The sequence below is a fragment of the Phyllopteryx taeniolatus genome, chromosome 5, assembly GCF_024500385.1.
Source record: "Phyllopteryx taeniolatus isolate TA_2022b chromosome 5, UOR_Ptae_1.2, whole genome shotgun sequence".
NCBI lineage: Eukaryota > Metazoa > Chordata > Actinopteri > Syngnathiformes > Syngnathidae > Phyllopteryx > Phyllopteryx taeniolatus.
Genome location: NC_084506.1, coordinates 24,656,280 through 24,674,384, shown reverse-complemented (window position 1 = coordinate 24,674,384; position 18,105 = coordinate 24,656,280). Strand labels below are relative to the sequence as shown.

The following is an 18,105-nucleotide window of genomic DNA, read 5'->3' as shown; positions in this document are numbered from 1 at the left end:
CTTTAGCATAAGTGACATGATCCTCTTGTGGGAAGATAAATACAAAAACATATACCTGTACATATTTGTCTAGGCCACAAGAGCATTAAAGAAAAAAATAATTGGTCAATATTTTTTTCAGAGTACAAGTCCAATCTGCTGCGTTTCTTCTTCGCAGATACACTGGATGACAAAAAAATTAAAATAATAATCAAGCTCCATAATGACAAATACTGGAACGTTGGTTGTAGTGAAATTAAATAAATATAAAGGCCATTAAATAGAGTTTAATAAAGTACTTTTCAGTGTGATGCAGAAACATGAAATTAAAAGCCCATTTAATAAATAAAAAAGGCATCAAATACATGTCATAAAAAATTAAAATGTCCAATAAAACATTTTATCATGCAGATGCTAGAAACACAAATGTCATGAAATAAAAAATCTGTTGAATAAAAATAAGTAAAAGTTATATTAAAAATGCCATTCATTAAATAAATATTCTATTAAATAAGAAAATACTATTTTAAAAATTATATTTACTAAAAATGCCATTAAATAAATACACATTCAATAAAATTGCCACTGAGTAATTAAAAAGGTAATTTCTTGAAATGATTAAATAGTCTATCAAGTATTGTGTCATTATATAATAAACAGACTTTAGTTAATTCACATTTTTAAAATGAATGCGTTCATATTTTATTTATTCAAATGTCTTTACATTGATTTAATTTCTCACAAAAAAACCTGAATAGCACCCTTAAATTATACACAAATACACACACAAACCACCTGCTGCTGCTGCTTTCATGGCAAACACTTTTCTCTTTGCCGCTTGTTGGTCGTCCTCAGCAGGCCGCCAATCAAAATCATGGGTACAATACATCTCAAATTAAATAACACCTAGCATGCAGAACAGTAATTTGTGGCTTGTTGCTCGTCAGAATTCATTAGGTGTAATCATAACCGCCCCTTATGCAACACCTACAAAGCTGTGAAATAAATAACCTGTGACGTTTACTTGGCAGCGTTAATTTTTGTTTTTCAATTTAATCACTGCTCTGTAATAAATGTAAAGCCTTTGTGTCTCTATCTCTTTAAAAGGAACATCAACTAAAGCGCCAACACCAGTGGAGTCTGTATGTAGTAAAAACCTTTGAGTGGACATGAGCCCTGGCTTCCAACGATATCGCCTGCACCCCTATACGCCATACACAGCGCTACACACACACACACACACACACGTGTGGATGCACACAGTACACAAAAGAATCTAAAGTTATTTTTCCCCTTTTAAAACAGTTCACAGTGTTCAAATGTGACTTAAAACATTTTTAACAGTTTTAACATATTTTTTAAGGGTTTAATGTCCCTTTTTGTCTCACTGATTGGGATACTATTTTTTATTTGAACAATTTGTGCTCCTGCGTTGTCCCCCAAAGGCTGCCTTTGCAACTTCCACCTTGTCCACCTGCTCTTCCGGAAAAGATGTTCCGAGCAGTTCTGGAAAGCGTAGATTTGTGTACAGAAAACATTTTTAAAAGGAAGGTTGCTGATATTGAACTTTTACCCTCTTGTCTCAGGAAGCGAAGAGCATCCTTGTAGCCACTGTGGAAGATCTCAGCCAGCTCCTGTGATGCACAAGGAGTCAAATATGGACACAATAACGCAACTCAAACATGGAATCAAACATTGACATTATCATACGAATCCAACACGGGGTCAAACACTAATTTAACACTCTAATGCAGTGATTCTCAACCAGTGTGCCGGGGCACATTAGTGTACCGTGGTAAATTATACAATTTTGCGTAATTGCTCAAACAAATATTTATTGGCAATAAATAATGTATCTTTGTTCATCTATGTATGCCTTTAAGGCATAGTGACAGACAGAACAAATACATGCTCTTCTATTAGATGGCAGGAAGTACATACAAATTAATGTATCCACTTTTTGTGACATTTTTGTTTGTTGGTGTGCCGTGGGATTTTTCACTTGTAAAATATGTGCCTTGGCTCCATAAAGGTTGAAAATCACTGCTCTAATATGAGTCAAACATGGGCAATATAATCCATCCATCCATCCATTTTCTGTACCGCTTATCCTCACCAGGGTCGCGGGAATGCTGGAGCCTATCCCAGCTATCTTCAGGCGGGAGGCGGGATACACCCTGAACTGGTCGCCAGCCAATCGCATGGCACATATAAACAAACAACCATTCACACTCACATTCACACCTACGGGCAATTTAGAGTCTTCAATCAACCTACCACGCTTGTTTTTGGGATGTGGGAGGAAACCGGAGTACCCGGAGATGGGCAATATAATATGAATTAAAAATTGACACTATAATGAGAGTCAAACATGATGTTCAACTTGGGCACAATGTGAGTTATACATTCGCACAGAAAAATGAGTCAAAAAGTGATACAAAAATGAGTTTAACATGGGAGTCAAACACAGATGCAATGTGACTTAAACGTCACACTTGTCTAACTCACAACAATGTGAGTTAAACATGAACAAAATGTGAGTCAAACTTGGCTACACTGTGAGGTAAACGGAGTCAAACATGAACACAATGCGAGTCAAAAAAAGGTGTTGAATAAGGACGTAATGTAAATATCAACCATTATCTCAATCTTGGGCACAATAATGTTAGTCAAACATGAACAAAATGTGAGTCGAACTTGGTCTTAATGTGATTCCATACATGGAGTCAAACTTGCACAGAACACGAGTCAAACTTGGGCAAAATGTGAGTGAAACAGAGTCAAACATGGGCACAATAATGGGAGTCAAACCCGGAGTCTAACATGGACCAAATGAGAGTCAAAAATGATGTCAAATAATGTCAAACATGAACAAAATGTGAGTCAAACAGCAGCGAAATGTGAGTCAAACAGAGTAAAACATGGGCACAATAATTTCAGTCAAACATTGAGTCAAACATGGATGCAGTGTGAGTTAAAAATGATGTCAAACTTGGGCACAACAATGTCAGTCAAACATGGATAAAGTGACAGTCAAACTAGGAGTCAAACTTTCGCACAATGCGAGTCAAACATGGACACTCTAATGTGAGTTAAATGTGGGCGAGTTTCGTGTGAGTCAGGAAGGGATACAATTTCACCTGAGTTAATTGGTCCGTGAATTATTAGTTATGACAAGCGTACGTTTATCTATGTACAAGTATTTATCTATTTTATTATTAATACTTTTGTGATATTGTATTTGATGGTGTGCTATGAGATATATGCCTTGGCTCAATCAAGATTGGGAAACACTGCTTTTGTCAAGGAGGTACCTTTGGGGCAGGGGGCAGGAAGGAGGTGTAGATGCGTCGCACGTTTCCCGCAGTCACCTGCATGCTGAGGTTACTGCAGTGTATGGAGATAGCGGTCCATGCACCATCTTTGGGGCTAATGTCGCTCTCGCTGCAGAATGGGGCCACCGTGATGGTGTTAGGATGTTCCAACAGCGGCATGTTGTTGCTCAGGGCCCCATCAATGTACAACTTAGACACACACCAATTGCTACTTTAGGGATACAGACATGGAGGTAATGATAGTTAGATTTTGTCTTTTTTGGTTTTGGCACACCTGTCCACGGTAGGAGGGCGGGATGAAGCCACAGTAGACAGGAAAGAAGCAGCTGCACATTAGTACCTACAAACATGGACATGAGAATGAGAGTCAAACATGGACACTGTAATGTGTTAAAAAATGGATGTTAACACGTATGCAATAATGTGAGTCAACACAGAGTCAAATATGGACATGTGAGTTCAACATGGAGTCAAACATGGAAACTATAATGTTACTCACACATGGACACAATAATATAAGTCAAGCATTGAGTCAAACATGGATATAATTATGCGAGACAAACATTATTAGTGAAACATGGAGGTAAACATGGATATAATAAACTGACTCACACATGGAAATTAATGAGAGTCAAACATGATGGATGGATGGAATGTCAGTAAAACATGGACAAAATCATTTGAGTCAAACATGGACATAACATGACTCAAACATGGATGCAAGTTGAGTAAATCTTGGATGCAATAGTGTGAGTCAAAGAAGGACAAAATGTGAGTCAACTAGGACACAATGTGAGTCAAACAGAGTTCAACATCCAGCTTATAATGTGAGTCAAACATGTACACAATAATACTAGTCAAACATAGAGTCATACATGGACACTATGATCTGAGTCAAATATTGATCCATGCAATGTGAGTGAAACATGGACACAAAGTTGGTCAAACATGAAATCAAACATAGACCAAATAATTAGAATCAAACACGGACACAATGCGAGTCAACCATGGAGCCAAAAATGGACACAAACATGGACTCAATGTGAGTCATACGTCAGCACAATAATCGGCGTCAAACATGGACGCACAGTCAAACGTGGAATCGACATTGACACTATATTTGCGAGTCAAACATGGAGTCAAATATGGATACAATGATGTGAGTCAGACATGGACTAAATATGAGTCAAACATGCACATCAGTGTCTCCCCGGTATATTTGCGAATTCACCTATAGGTAGATTTTTGGGGGAACTTAGCTTAGGCCAGATACCTGTCTAAGATAAGTATTGCGTCAGCGCCATCTTGTGGTATCTTGGTGCCAAGGAACTATGTTGAAGTGAGGAGAGGAGCTTTATTTAGTCAGGCCATAGCCATGTCTAACACAAAAAATAGTGTTTTACCGCTAATGGCATTTTGGCGATTATAAACCATTTTAGAGAGCGTCAATTAGTCAGGGACTTTCACTATTCGCCTAACCCTATAATAAAATGAGTCGAACATCATCAAAATCAGAGTTAAAAATGGAGTCTAACATAGACACATTATTTTACGTCTAACATTGACACTATACAGTAAGTCAAACATGGAGCTACAAATAAGAGTCAATGACTGACTCAACGTGAGTCAAACACGGACACAGTTATTTGAGTCAATCATAGAATAAAAAAAAGAGAAAATAATGAGTCAAACACAAACGTATGTGAATCAAATAATGGAAACAAATATTGACAGAATAATATGATAAAATATTGACAGAAGAATAAGGGTAAAAAATGGAGCTAAATGAGTCAAACCATGAGTCAAACATGGACACAATAATGTGAGTCAAACATGGAGCCACAAATGGACAAAATAATGTGAGTCGAACGCTGTAATGTGAGTCAAACAGGAGTGAGTGGCCCACCTGTATGAGCTCCTCCCTACTGTCAAAGTGGGACACCAGAACGTTGCTCCCGTCGCTTACCCTGGTGAGGGACACGCACAGCCTCCCTGTGGCGCGCCGGTGGGCATCTTCCGGAAGTTTCTCTCGCAGAGAGTTGCGCACCGTTCGCAGGAGGCTGAAGCTCGGGTGGAAGACGCTCAGGCAATGTTTTCTAGCCTCTTTGGCTGCCGCCAACAAGTCTGCAAACAAATGTTCTGAAGACACAGTTTTGAAATATCATATAAGATTCAGCTTATAGTTGTTGTAGCAATGTGTTATCTTTTGTGCTGTTGGTCTTGAACGTCACACATGGACTGCAATGAGAAATCTGTTCTCTATATTATTAAGAACTGTGTATGAGTGTGTCAGTGAACCCAGCGAACTCTTTTGTTTGTTTGATTCTGTGAACTTGAGTTCAGTTACTTATATTCCTACTACCATATTTGACCACGTTCAACAATCAACAGTGGAAAACAAAACATCAACCCTGAAGGGCAGAGAAAGGATAGAGAGGGGCGGCAAGAGCGGGAGTCAAACTCGGGGTTAGTGGAGTAAGAGATAGGGGTTAAGGTTGGAGGTAGGGTTAAGGTAATGGGAGTTAGGCCCACCACACACAGGCTTTGAAGCGGCCAAAGGAGACTAAGCTGGACACTCGTGTACAAATTACAAACGATGACTCACACCTCCACAGCTGGCAACTGACATATCAAAAACTGCGACCTCTGGAGTTCTATTAAGGCAAACAAAGTTTTGAAGATCCACATATACTCTGTTTTAATACCGGTGTTTTTTTAATGAACCATAAACATTGTCAAAAAAGAAGCAAATTACCCTGGCCGCTGTAGCTACTATATAAAAAAATGATGCAAAGAGAGGAAACGGGTGAGAAATAAAGGAGATGCTTTTAGAAATGATCGGCAAGTTCATTGACTGCTCTTATGCATTTCAGCGACAGAGCCACGCTTCGCTTCTATGGCAGGCCCTTTTCACTCTTAACAGCTACAATGGATATGTGTTGCAGATATCTGTAATTCACTTTTGCTCAGTCAAAAATAATTGGTTCTTCTTCCTAAAGAACTGTTTCCTCTTCCTATCCACAGCAGTCATTTCAGATATCGGTAACGTCATTTCGCCAAAGGACATCACGTTTTTCCCATTCATGTGGATGGGCGTTGTCATTACATATACAGTCCCCTCCAAATGTATTGGAATGGCAAGCTCAATTCCTTTGTTTTTGTTGTATACTGAAGACATTTGGGTTTCAGATCAAAAGATGAATATGAACCAAAAGTTCAGAATTCTAGATGTGTTAAACAACTCAGGACAGAGCACCTTTTTTGTTTTTGGTTGTTTTCGGGGGTTTCTCCCTTCAGTCTCCTCTTTAGGAGGTAAAATGCATGTTCTATTGGGTTAAGGTCCGGTGATTGACTTGACCACTCGAAGACCTTCCACCCCCAGGAACAAACAAGAACTGAAAGAGGCTGCAGCAAAGGCCTCGAAAAGCATTTCAAATGAAGAATGCAACAGTCTGGTGAAGTCAGTGGGTCACAGTCTTGATGCAGTTATTGCAAGTAAGGGTTATGCCACCAAATATTAAATGTGATTCACTTTAAGTTAATTTAATCATGTCTGTTCCAATACTTTTGGTCACTTGAAAAGAGGGTGCTTTCAAACAAAAGATGCGCTGTCCTGAGTTATTTAACACATCTAGATGTACTGTCTATACCGTGAAATGAAAGCTGGAAGTCTGAACCTTTGTCTCATAGTCATCTTTTGATCTGAAACCCAAATGTTTTCAGGATACAACAAAAACAAAGGAATTGACCTTGCTGTTCCAATACTTTCGGAGGGGACTGTACATCTACAATTAAGTTGTAGATATCTGTTATGTGAATGTTATGTGAATTACGGATATCTGCAACAGAATTGTAGATACATGTACCACCAGATTTGATTATGACTAGTCATAATTCTAGATCAAGATAACATTAATTCAACTCAATTCAAGCTAGACATGTCCATTTTCAGATCTCTTAAATCAAGTTTTGAGTAGGTGATGTTTTTGATATCTGTAAATGGAATTATGACAAAAAATGTAGATACCTCAATCAGAACCCCGCGCATTGTGCCACAGTTCAGTCGCATTCTGCCATGTCGCTCGGTGTGCGGCGGGCCTTAGTGGTTTACCGTAGGGTCAGTGAGTTAAAGTTAGGGGCGTTAGGGTTGGGGATCAGAGAAGTTAGGGTTAGGGCTAGGGTTAAGGCTAAAAGTTAAGGGAGTAAGGTTTAGGGTCGAGGCTAAAGTAAAGGTTAAGGTTCGGGAAGGTAGGGTTACAGTAAGAGTGAGGGTTAGAGTTACAGTTAGTGTGAAGGGTTAAGTTTATGGTTTAGGAGCATATTTTTGGTTAGGACAGCATTAGCGGCGTTACGGCGTTAGTGTTAAGGGTCAGGTTTAGTGTTAGTTTCTCACCAATGGGAAGTCCCACGGTCAACGCCGCGGCCACCAGGCATCCCGATGACGCTCCACAGATCTTGGAGGCTCCGTGCACCACGTGCGGCGCTCGCTCCAGGATGCACGTCACTGCTCCCAGGTAGTAAACGCTTCGGAAACCGCATCCCGCAAAGGAAATATTCCACTCTTCACACCGGGGAAACATTCTCTCAACGCTCTGATGCCTCACACACTCACACAAACACGGCAGTGTTGCACAACATACAAGATCAGTTTACAACAGCGCTGTTTTCATAACACAGCGGGGGAGGGGTCGGATTCATAAAATTTTTGATGTGGTTCCGCCCCAGGATAAAAGTACTCTCTATAATACATTTAAATTTTGTAATCATTAGATGTGTACAATAAAATATTGGTCCCTTAATTGATAATATTTTTTTTGGTATTCTTTTATAGATACAGTATTTTAATTACTGCAGGAGTACTGTAGTAGATATAGCATACAGTATAATAATGTGCTATTAATGATTTAGTATACAACCCTAATTCCAATGAAGTTGGGACGTTGTGTTAAACATAAATAAGAACAGAATACAATGATTTGCAAATCATGTTCAACCTATATTTAATTGAATACACTACAAAAATATTTAATGTTCAAACTGATAAACTTTATTGTTTTTAGCAAATAATCATTAACTTAGAATTTTATGGCTGCAACACGTTCCAAAAAAGCTGGGAGAGGTGGCAAAAAAGACGGAGAAAGTTAAGGAATGCTCATCAAACATCTGTTTGGAACATTCCAAGGGTGAACAGGCTAATTGGGAACAGGTGGGTGCCATGATTGGGTATAAAAGGAGCTTCCCTGAATTGCTCAGTCATTCACAAGCGAAGATGGGGCAAGGTTCACCTCTTTGTGAACAAGTGCGTGAGAAAATAGTCGAGCAGTTTAAGGACAATGTTCCTCAACGTACAATTGCAAGGAATTTAGGGATTTCATCATCTACGGTCCATAATATCATCAAAAGGTTAAGAGAATCTAGAGAAATCACTGCATGTAAGCGGCAAGGCCGAAAACCAACATTGAATACCCGTGACCTTCGATCCCTCAGGCGGCACTGTATCAAAAACCGACATCAATGTGTAAAGGATTTCACCACATGGGCTCAAGAACACTTCAGAAAACCAATGTCCGTAAATACAGTCTGGCGCTACATCCGTAAGTGCAACTTGAAACTCTACTATGCAAAGCAAAAGCCATTTATCAACAACACCCAGAAACGCCGCTGGCGTCTCTGGGTCCGAGCTCATCTAAGATGGACTGATGCAAAGTGGAAAAGTGTTCTGTGGTCCGACGGGTCCGCATTTCAAATAGTTTTTTCAAATTGTGGACGTCGTGTCCTCCGGCCCAAAGAGGAAAAGAAGCATCCGGACTGTTATGGACGCAAAATTCAAAAGCCAGCATCTGTGATGGTATGGGTCTGTGTTAGTGCCAATGGCATGGGTAACTTACATATCTGTGAACTGATGTGTAACTGTGAAGGCACTATTAATGCTGAAAGGTTTTGTTGGAGAAACATATGCTACCATCCAAGCAACGTCGTTTTCATGGATGCCCCTGTTTATTTCAGCAAGACAATGCCAAACCACATTCTGCACGTGTTACAACAGCGCGGCTTCATAGTAAAAGAGTGCGGGTACTTGACTGGCCTGCCTGCAGTCCAGACCTGTCTCCCATTGAAAATGTGTGGTGTATTATGAAGCGTAAAATACGACAACGGAAACCCCGGACTGTTGAACAGTTGAAGCTGTACATCTCGCAAGAATGGGAAAGAATTCCACCTACAAAGGTTCAACAATTAGTGTCCTCAGTTCCCAAACGTTTATTGAATGTTGTTAAAAGAAAAGGTGACGTAACACAGTGGTAAACATGACCGTGTCCCAGCTTTTTTGGAATGTGTTGCAGCCATAAAATTCTAAGTTAATGATTATTTGCTAAAAACAATAAAGTTTATCAGTTTGAACATTAAATATCTTGTCTTTGTATTCAATTAAATATAGGTTGAACATGATTTGCAAATCATTGTATTCTGTTTTTAAGGTTCGATCCCCGGCCCCGCCTGTGTGAGGAGAAGCGGCTTAGAAAATGGATGGATGGATGGATGGATGGATGTATTCTGTTTTCATTTATGTTTAACACAACGTCCCAACTTCATTGGAATTGGGGTTGTAGATATATGATGAGTATAGCTTATTGTAAAATATTACAGGTAAAAGTATATGTCTAAAAATCTATAGAAAAAGTAACCAGTTTGAAGGGCATATAAAATCTCAAACAATATTGCTATAATTATGACTATAATATTATATTATTTAAGGATATTATAGTTTTAGTATAGTTTTAATTCATTTAAAAGTAAATTTATAATTGTATATATATTTTTATATATATTTATAATGATTTTATAATTGTAGTAAATGTTATCATAATCATTGTAATGATAAAAATAATGGTGTATTAAATGAATAAAAGTGTAATATGTAAATACAAATGCCATCAAATAACATCTTTTTAATATTTAAACATATATACACTATAAAGCTATAAATATAAATAGGATTACCAAAGATTATATTTCACAGTGTAATTGATAAAATGATAAGTTAATAAATGTCACATTTAAATAAATGTAATTGGCTACAAATTTAATTTCAGCACAAACAACCCTCCACATTTGTGAAATATGAACATTTTGAAGGCTCACTAAATAGATAACAAACATGTTGACAACACTGGATTGCACTCTGACAATTATGCTTTTGTATGATTATTATGTTGTTTGTATTACAGGTACACAGGTAAATAGAATGTTACTTCCCACTGCTGTTTTCCTCCATATTCTTATTTTCCTTCTTATTTTCGTCATTTTGACTATGGAGTTATCAAGCGGGAGTTGAGGTTGAACAGTCAACCCTGTCAGCCTCGTGTCAAATGTTTGAAAACACAGGATCACATCACATGATATGCTTCATAACAGCATATACAGTACATAACATGTTTATCTAACTAGGACGCTCTAAAGGGGAAGGGCCACTAGTTATTCATTCTCTAAGACTCAGCACTTTATTTTTCCAAAGCATATTCAAATACGTCCCTGCACCCCCACCAACACTATAGTATCATCTCAATTGAAGAGAAATGTATACGTATGGGTCAAAAGTAGGTATATACTTTAAAAAAAATTCATTTTATAACATTTTCAGTTTTTTTTCTTCCTGACTTGCTTCCTTCTTTCCTTTCCTCACAGTTCATTGCATCCTTACTTCCTTGACTGAAACAGACTTTCCTGTCTTGCTTCTCCTCAGACCGGCTTTCTTCCCACGTGTCTTTTCCTTCCTGACCGCCTTCCTATCTTCACTCCCCCTTTTAATTTTGCATCATTTCTTTCTTTGCTTATAACCACATTTCTGCCTTCTTTCTTTACTTCAGTACATGTCCAATATTGCTTTAGAATCAATTTTCTTTGTTCCTGCCTCAAATTATTTGCCATTAATCACACCACCTGTAAAAAAAAAAAGTCAACTAAAGAAGTGTATACGGTAATACCCCGCATATTTGCAGTTCACTATTCACCTAAATATAGCGGCACGGTGGCCGACTGGTTAGAGCGTCAGCCTCACAGTTCTGAGGTGCGGGGTTCAATCCCCGTCCCCGCCTGTGTGGAGTTTGCATGTTCTCCCCGTGCCTGCGTGGGTTTTCTCCGGGCACTCCGGTTTCCTCCCACATCCCAAAAACATGCATTAATTGGAGACTCTAAATTGCCCGTAGGCATGACTGTGAGTGCGAATGGTTGTTTGTTTCGATGTGCCCTGCGATTGGCTGGCAACCAGTTCAGGGTGTACCCCGCCTCCTGCCCGATGACAGCTGGGATAGGCTCCAGCACGCCCGCGACCCTAGTGAGGAGAAGCGGCTCAGAAAATGGATGGATGGATATTCACCTAAATAGTGTTTTTCCTGAGTAATCTATCCTCACCCAGCGAGTCACTGGAAAAACTAACCTATAGATCATTTTTGATCACGTGATCAGTATTTTTCCGCCTTGTTGGCGGTTGAGAACAGGGGTTGTCTCTATTTAAATACTCAATAGGGACAAAACTATGTGCCTCTAAAATGGTGGTGCATGGTGTCATGAGAAAATTATCTATTCACGTTTTTTGTGCTCGTTCTGAAATGCCCTAAGATGGCAAAATATCCCGTCAAAGCCCTGTCAAAATAGGAATTGGTGTCAAGGAAGTACTGTATGTTGAAGTGACACAGCTCAATTGAAAGGCAAGCTTTGTATGTTGGGGAGGAGCTCTATTGTGTGTCAAATTTATAAGACTTTTTATCTTTTTACAGAGTCTTTAAATAATACCTACTCAAGTCCATTATCGTAGTACATTGATCCGCCTCACACTGAAATGAACGTCACGAGAAATACCGTTTTATTAAATTATAATAACTTCCTCAGACCTTATGATGTCATGTCTCTAAACTCCGGCTTCAAGGTGGGAGTAGGGGGCGGAGTTAGGGGTATGTATGCATCTATTTCATTGGACGCCAAGCTGGACATGGGCGTAGTATCGTCCTGGTCAGCACACAGGTTCAGGCCCAATGGCAGGCTGGAGCATCTTTGCACCCTTGGCGCCACCCTGCAACACACAATAATAATAATTAATATATCCATAATCTTCAACATAGGTCATCTTTCACTATACCCTTCATCCCCCTCCTCATCTTTGTTGTAGACATTCTTGTGGAAGGCTCCCGCCGCGCTGTAGAGCCAGCTCAGGTCCTGGCGCAGGTCCGGCAGCCAGTGTGCCACTCTGCAACATCAGGTTCTTGGTATGATACCTCAAAATCACCAATGATCTTGCTCTGCCCCAGAACGCGAACCACTGACTTTTTTTTTTTTTTTTTACATTTTACTGCCACTAGCTTGGCCTTGGACTGGATTTGATTAAAAAAATTCAATGGGCATCTTTAACAATCAAAAATAAACGCTCTGTCACCTTCGTGCTAGTGAACTTGGGAACCACAGGAAGGAGGAGGGCACTTTGAGCGGAAGCAGCTCGGATATGTGAGACAGGAGACCGCCACCAGGGTGCGCTTGTCTGCACGACACACACAACACTGATACACAAGCAGTTATATATTAACTGTAAGGACGAAACACTGCGGAGCGACCACACGTCAGAATCTCATTTTGGAACACTGATCACTGTAAAATGGCATCTCCGGGTAATAAATGTCAGAGGAAAACTAGATAGAACACATAGGTCACATAGCTCCCCAACACTTAAGAAGATTGACACACACAACATTGTGGAGCCACCAAGTACGAGTCAACCAGAACGCAAATCGTGATGAAAGATGTCATCTTGACAAATCAAAAGATCTGAGGGAGACTGGACGTAACAAATAAGTCACTCCGCGGAACATAAACATGGCTGCACACAACATTGTGGAGCCCACATGTCAGAGTCAACTGGGTAAATTATTGGTTACCTTTTTTTAGGTTAACTGGGAGGTTCTCGATGATGCACGGGTTTAGCCACCAGTGCTCCTCACTGGACCCCAGAACTTTCACTGGTACCTCAACCAGATTACAACATGCTGGTTTGGGTGAAAGAGCCACCAAACTCCTTGGGGGAGGTTCACTGTATATAAGATCTGCGCAGGGAATTTTCAAATCAAGATTTATCGATTTTATTAACAATAAGTTAATGTGAATTTGCCCTTACTGTTGTCTTGCAGGAAGCGGAGCGCATCCGTCCAGCCGTTCTGGCAGATCTCAGCCATGGCCTGTAAAAATTAGCTTCACTTAGCATAGTTTATAAGAATACAGACAACAAAGATGAAAAAAAATCTATTTAAAAATTAAATATTAAATCACAACTCTACCGAACGATTTTAATCTGCCGCAAGATGCAACACAATACATTTTTTTAAAAGCAATTATTTGTAACTTCTGTCGCCTCCTAGGCTGGATTCCTGCATTACAACAAAAGAGCCAGGAGGGAGACTCAAACCTGTCTGCGTTTGTGATGAAGATATCAGACAGAATTATCCCAGGCAGTACAATGCAGACAGAGAGAGTCATTCCCTATTATTGCTGTGTCAGGCACCTTGTTGGGCAGCTAAAAGGGTCCTCGAAAAGACATGTTCCGTTCGTTCCCGAAAATTGTTTTAGTTTTCACAGTAATTATTGTATTAAAATAATAAAATAAACAGTGACCCTTTTGTAAATAAAAAATAATTTAATAATAACAACAAAATTAATTATCATTATGATATTTTAAATAATTTATGAATTATAATTATTCAACCAATTATTTCATAGAATAAATAGGGTTTTTAAATGTAAAATGTGTACAATTTATTCTGATTATTTAAAATGTGCAATACATTTAATTATAAGTAATTAGACAATATAATAACAAATAACATTTAAAATGGTTCATTATAACCTTTTATTTTATTATGTAACCCTCCCATAATCCATAAAGTAACTATTATAACAATAATAACAATAATACCAATAAATATAATACCAATATTTTAACCTTATTAATTATTATTATTGTTATTTTTTATTATAACCATCATCCTCATCTGCACGAAAATATTAAAGGCATTTAAATCACCCCAGTAAGGAGAATAGGGTCACTACCGTTACCAAGGCAACCCCTCGTGCTGTGTTAGCGCTAACGCTTTTCCTCAGAGTCATTCGCAGTCTCACCTCTGGCTGTGGCGGGAAGAAGGTGCTGGTCACCCGGTACATGTTCTCCGAGTTGACCTGGATGCTGACGTTGTTGAAGCGCACCTGGTGGAAGCTGGGTGTGTTCACTCGGGGGCAGAGATCGCTCTCGCCGGCGTATGCCGACACGGTGATGGTACTATTCTGGTGGCAGCTGGGCAAGTTGTCGCTGACCGCGCCGTCCACGTAGTGCTGATGGTGAAGGGACCGCGGCAAGGCAGCGTGAAAGGGGCTTGTTATTGTAAAAGCTTTATAGTAAAGGGGGAGTTTGCAGTGTTAAAACGGTTAGCAATATTTGAATGGAGCCTCACTTACTCATCCCTCCCCCCATTGTGTCTCTGAACAAAGCCACGCCCCTCATTAACATGAACAAGATGTGTGCTGTACGTGCTACAAAGGCTGCTATGTTGGTGGCATGTCTTATTCGTAATGGAGTAACACTACATTTTACTAAATGTACTACTGTCAGGTGATGCTGACAGTTTTAACAAACATGACAAAAAAAGTGTTTTTTTTTTAATTGCAAACTCACCCTTTAATGTTATGTTCATGAAAAACTATTTACAGGCTATGACACACGTCACAGCAAGAGCTACAACTCCCAACCATTTAAGCCAATCAGAAGCCAATTGCCGAAAAAGGAACAACAAAATGAGTTTTCAAATGCTGCTCACTCACCACGCCACGGTAGGTAGGAGGAATGATTCCACAGTAGAAAGGGACAAAACAGCTGCACAAAAGTGCCTGGAAAAAGTCAAATTGTGACATAAGACGCTGCGAGAATTAAAATAAATAAATAAATAAAATAAAACAACTGAATCACGCTCCGCCACCTGAACGAGCTCCTCTCGGCTGTCAAAGTCGGACACTAGGACGTTTTTGCCGTCGGATACCCGTGTCAACGAGATACAAAGCTTCCCGGAGGCACGCAGGTGGGCATCGGGCGGCAGGGCGGCCAGCAGCGAGTCCTTCACCAGCTGCAGCAGGTTGTAAGATGGATGCAGTGGGCCCAGTTTATGCTTCCGGGCCTCCTTTGCCATGTACATCAAATCCGTACAGCAGGTCTCTGCGGGGAACAATGACAAAGCAACATCACATTATACACTAAATGGACAAAACTATTTAGACACACCTAATGAATCCATCAGAGGTGGAACAACAGCTGTAAAATCTTAAATCCTGTCGAGACATCAGCAGCTTCAAGGCAGCCACCAAAGTAATTTAACTATATGTTAAGTGCCACATTTCTTAATGAAGTTTGTTTTTTCTTTACCTAAACATCGATATGTGGTGTGGTGAATAGAAAACAATTTATCACGAAATGGAATCATTAGTAAAGTTCAATTGTGAGGAAAAATGTAGTATGGAGAAGAATTACAGTAATTCTTAGAATTGGTGTATTGGCAGGAGAAACCTAAATAACAAAAATAGAGATAATTCAGTTCAGCTGTCTTTTTGAAAGTATTCCATGAAATTTGTGCAATTTCTGAATCAAATGATGGGTGTGCCTTGATAAATAGTGTTATTATGGCTCACCCAACGGGACTTAAGGAGCCATTGGGGCCCCACTATATATGTTAAGTGCCCACTATTTAATGCAAATAATCATGAACTTAGAATTTTATGGCTGCAACACATTCCAAAAAAGCTGGGACAGGTGGCAAAAAAGACTGAGAAAGTTGAGGAATGCTCATCAAACACCTGTTTCGAACATCCCACAGGTGAACAGGCTAATTGGGAACAGGTGGGTGCCATGATTGGCTATAAAAGGAGCTTCCCTTAATTGCAAATTCATTCACAAGCAAAGATGGGGTGAGGTTCACCTCTTTGTGAACAAGTGCGTGAGAAAATTGTCGAACAGTTTAAGGACAATGTTCCTCAACGTAAAATTGCAAGGAATTTCGGGATTTCATCATCTACGGTCCATAATATCATCAAAAGGTTCAGAGAATCTGGAGAAATCACTGCATGTAAGCGGCAAGGCCGAAAACCAGCATTGAATGCCCGTGACCTTCGATCCCTCAGGTGGCACTGCATCAAAAACCGACATCAATGTGTAAAGGATATCACTACATGGGCTCAGGAACACTTCAGAAAACCAATCTCAGTAAATACAGTTTGGCGCTACATCCGTAAGTGCAACTTAAAACTCTACTATGCAAAGCAAAAGCCATTTATCAACAACACCCAGAAACGCCGCCGGCTTCTCTGGGTCCGAGCTCAAACAATGTGGAAAAGTGTTCTGTGGTTCGACGAGTCCACATTTCAAATTGTTTTGGGAAATTGTGGACGTCGTGTCCTTCGGGCCAAAGAGGAAAAGAACCATCCGGACTGTTATGGACGCAAAGTTCAAAAGCCACCATCTGTGATGGTATGGGGCTGTGTTAGTGCCAATGGCATGGGTAACTTACACATCTTTGAAGGCACCATTAATGCTGAAAGGTACATACAGGTTTTGGAGCAACATATGCTGCCATCCAAGCAACGTCTTTTTCAAGGACCCCCTGCTTAATTCAGCAAGACAATGCCAAACCACATTCTGCATGTCTTACAACAGCGTGGCTTCGTAGTAAAAGAGTGTGGGTACTAGACTGTCCTGCCTGCAGTCTAGACCTGTCTCCCATTGAAAGTGTGTGGCGCATTATGAAGTGTAAAATATGACAACAAAGACCCCGGACTGTTGAACAACTGAAGCTGTACATCTCGCAAGAATGGGAAAGAATTCCACCTACAAAGCTTCAACAATTAGTGTCCTCAGTTCCCAAACGTTTATTGAATGTTGTTAAAAGAAAAGGTGATGTAACACAGTGGTAAACATGACCCTGTCCCAGCTTTTTTGGAACGTGTTGCAGCCATAAAATTCCAAGTTAATGATTATTTGCTGAAATCAATAAAGTTTATCAGTTTGAACATTAAATATCTTGTTTTTGTAGTGTATTCAATTAAATATAGGTTGAATATGATTTCCAAATCATTGTATTCTGTTTTTATTTATGTTTAACACAACATGCCAACTTCATTGGAATTGGGGTTGTAGATATTATACTGAAAAGATACTATAGTTTAATTCTTATTATCCCAGATATAATCTAGATAATTTTATAAACATGCAAATCATAAACTAGAAAATTTCTCAAAGAAGTTTCATTTAACTTGACCTAAACAATGACCATTGATGTGTTAAAGCAATCAAAACAATTTACCCCGAAATGGAAGCATTGAATAATAATAATAATAATAATGAAGATAAGGTAAGTGTTCTGATGACTCACCCAGCGGGACTCCCGTGGTGAGGGACGCGGCCATCAGGGCCCCCGCCGAGGCCCCGTAGATCTTGGATGCATTTCGGATGAGACAGGGGAACCGCTCCAGGATACAGCTACAGGCGCCCACGTAATAAATGCCCATAAAACCACAGCCAGCGAAGGAGATGCTCCACTCTTTCTCCTTCGAGCTCGACATTCTTCTGTTTCTAGGCGTAAAATTGTATGAAAACGTTTGCTTGTATTGTGTTCACATCACCTGTGTTCGTGTGTGTGTTGGCATCCAAAGGTGAGCTGATAACGGTGACGTCACGGTCCCTGCTTCTCTGATTGGATGAAGGTGGTCCACGTGA

At 39.7% G+C, this 18,105-nt stretch overlaps 2 protein-coding genes across 5 annotated transcripts; both read right to left on the bottom strand.

Annotated features, from left to right (window-relative positions):
* Nucleotides 1–84: 84 nt before the first annotated feature.
* On the bottom strand, nt 85–8,336 carry LOC133478259 (patatin-like phospholipase domain-containing protein 2). Of its 4 annotated transcripts, XM_061774112.1 has the most exons (6): nt 7,708–8,324; nt 5,221–5,453; nt 3,589–3,654; nt 3,294–3,503; nt 1,553–1,613; nt 85–1,485 (listed from the first exon to the last, which is right to left on the bottom strand). In XM_061774112.1, the coding sequence occupies exons 1-6, from the start codon at nt 7,892–7,894 to the stop codon at nt 1,379–1,381; spliced, it is 864 nt and encodes a 287-aa protein (XP_061630096.1). In that variant the 5' UTR covers nt 7,895–8,324; the 3' UTR covers nt 85–1,378. The 4 variants fall into 4 exon arrangements, with proteins under 4 accessions (XP_061630096.1, XP_061630095.1, XP_061630094.1 ...); XM_061774111.1 differs by having other exon boundaries at nt 85–1,613; nt 5,221–5,438; nt 7,708–8,336; XM_061774110.1 differs by having other exon boundaries at nt 85–1,613; nt 7,708–8,327.
* A 1,905-nt stretch (nt 8,337–10,241) lies between these two features.
* LOC133478254 (patatin-like phospholipase domain-containing protein 2) lies at nt 10,242–18,042 on the bottom strand. Its single transcript, XM_061774088.1, has 10 exons — nt 17,762–18,042; nt 15,323–15,555; nt 15,168–15,233; nt 14,472–14,681; nt 13,474–13,534; nt 13,238–13,402; nt 12,742–12,862; nt 12,448–12,555; nt 11,689–12,381; nt 10,242–11,323 (listed from the first exon to the last, which is right to left on the bottom strand). The coding sequence occupies exons 1-9, from the start codon at nt 17,949–17,951 to the stop codon at nt 12,204–12,206; spliced, it is 1,332 nt and encodes a 443-aa protein (XP_061630072.1). The 5' UTR covers nt 17,952–18,042; the 3' UTR covers nt 10,242–11,323; nt 11,689–12,203.
* Between the last annotated feature and the right edge of the window lie 63 nt (nt 18,043–18,105).

What these genes read in the sequence shown, in the direction of transcription:
- LOC133478254 (XM_061774088.1), bottom strand. Translation starts at nt 17,951, where the DNA reads ATGTCGAGCTCGAAGGAGAAAGAGTGGAGCATCTCCTTCGCTGGCTGT. An exon ending in CTCCTACCTACCGTGGCGTG is followed by an intron (nt 14,682 to 15,167) that starts GTGAGTGAGCAG and finishes CTTCACCATCAG; the next exon opens with CACTACGTGGACGGCGCGGT. An exon ending in TCTTCCCGCCACAGCCAGAG is followed by an intron (nt 13,535 to 14,471) that starts GTGAGACTGCGA and finishes TAATTTTTACAG; the next exon opens with GCCATGGCTGAGATCTGCCA.
- LOC133478259 (XM_061774110.1), bottom strand. Translation starts at nt 7,894, where the DNA reads ATGTTTCCCCGGTGTGAAGAGTGGAATATTTCCTTTGCGGGATGCGGT. An exon ending in GTAGGGAGGAGCTCATACAG is followed by an intron (nt 3,655 to 5,220) that starts GTGGGCCACTCA and finishes CCATGTTTGTAG; the next exon opens with GTACTAATGTGCAGCTGCTT. An exon ending in TCCTGCCCCCTGCCCCAAAG is followed by an intron (nt 1,614 to 3,293) that starts GTACCTCCTTGA and finishes TGTGCATCACAG; the next exon opens with GAGCTGGCTGAGATCTTCCA.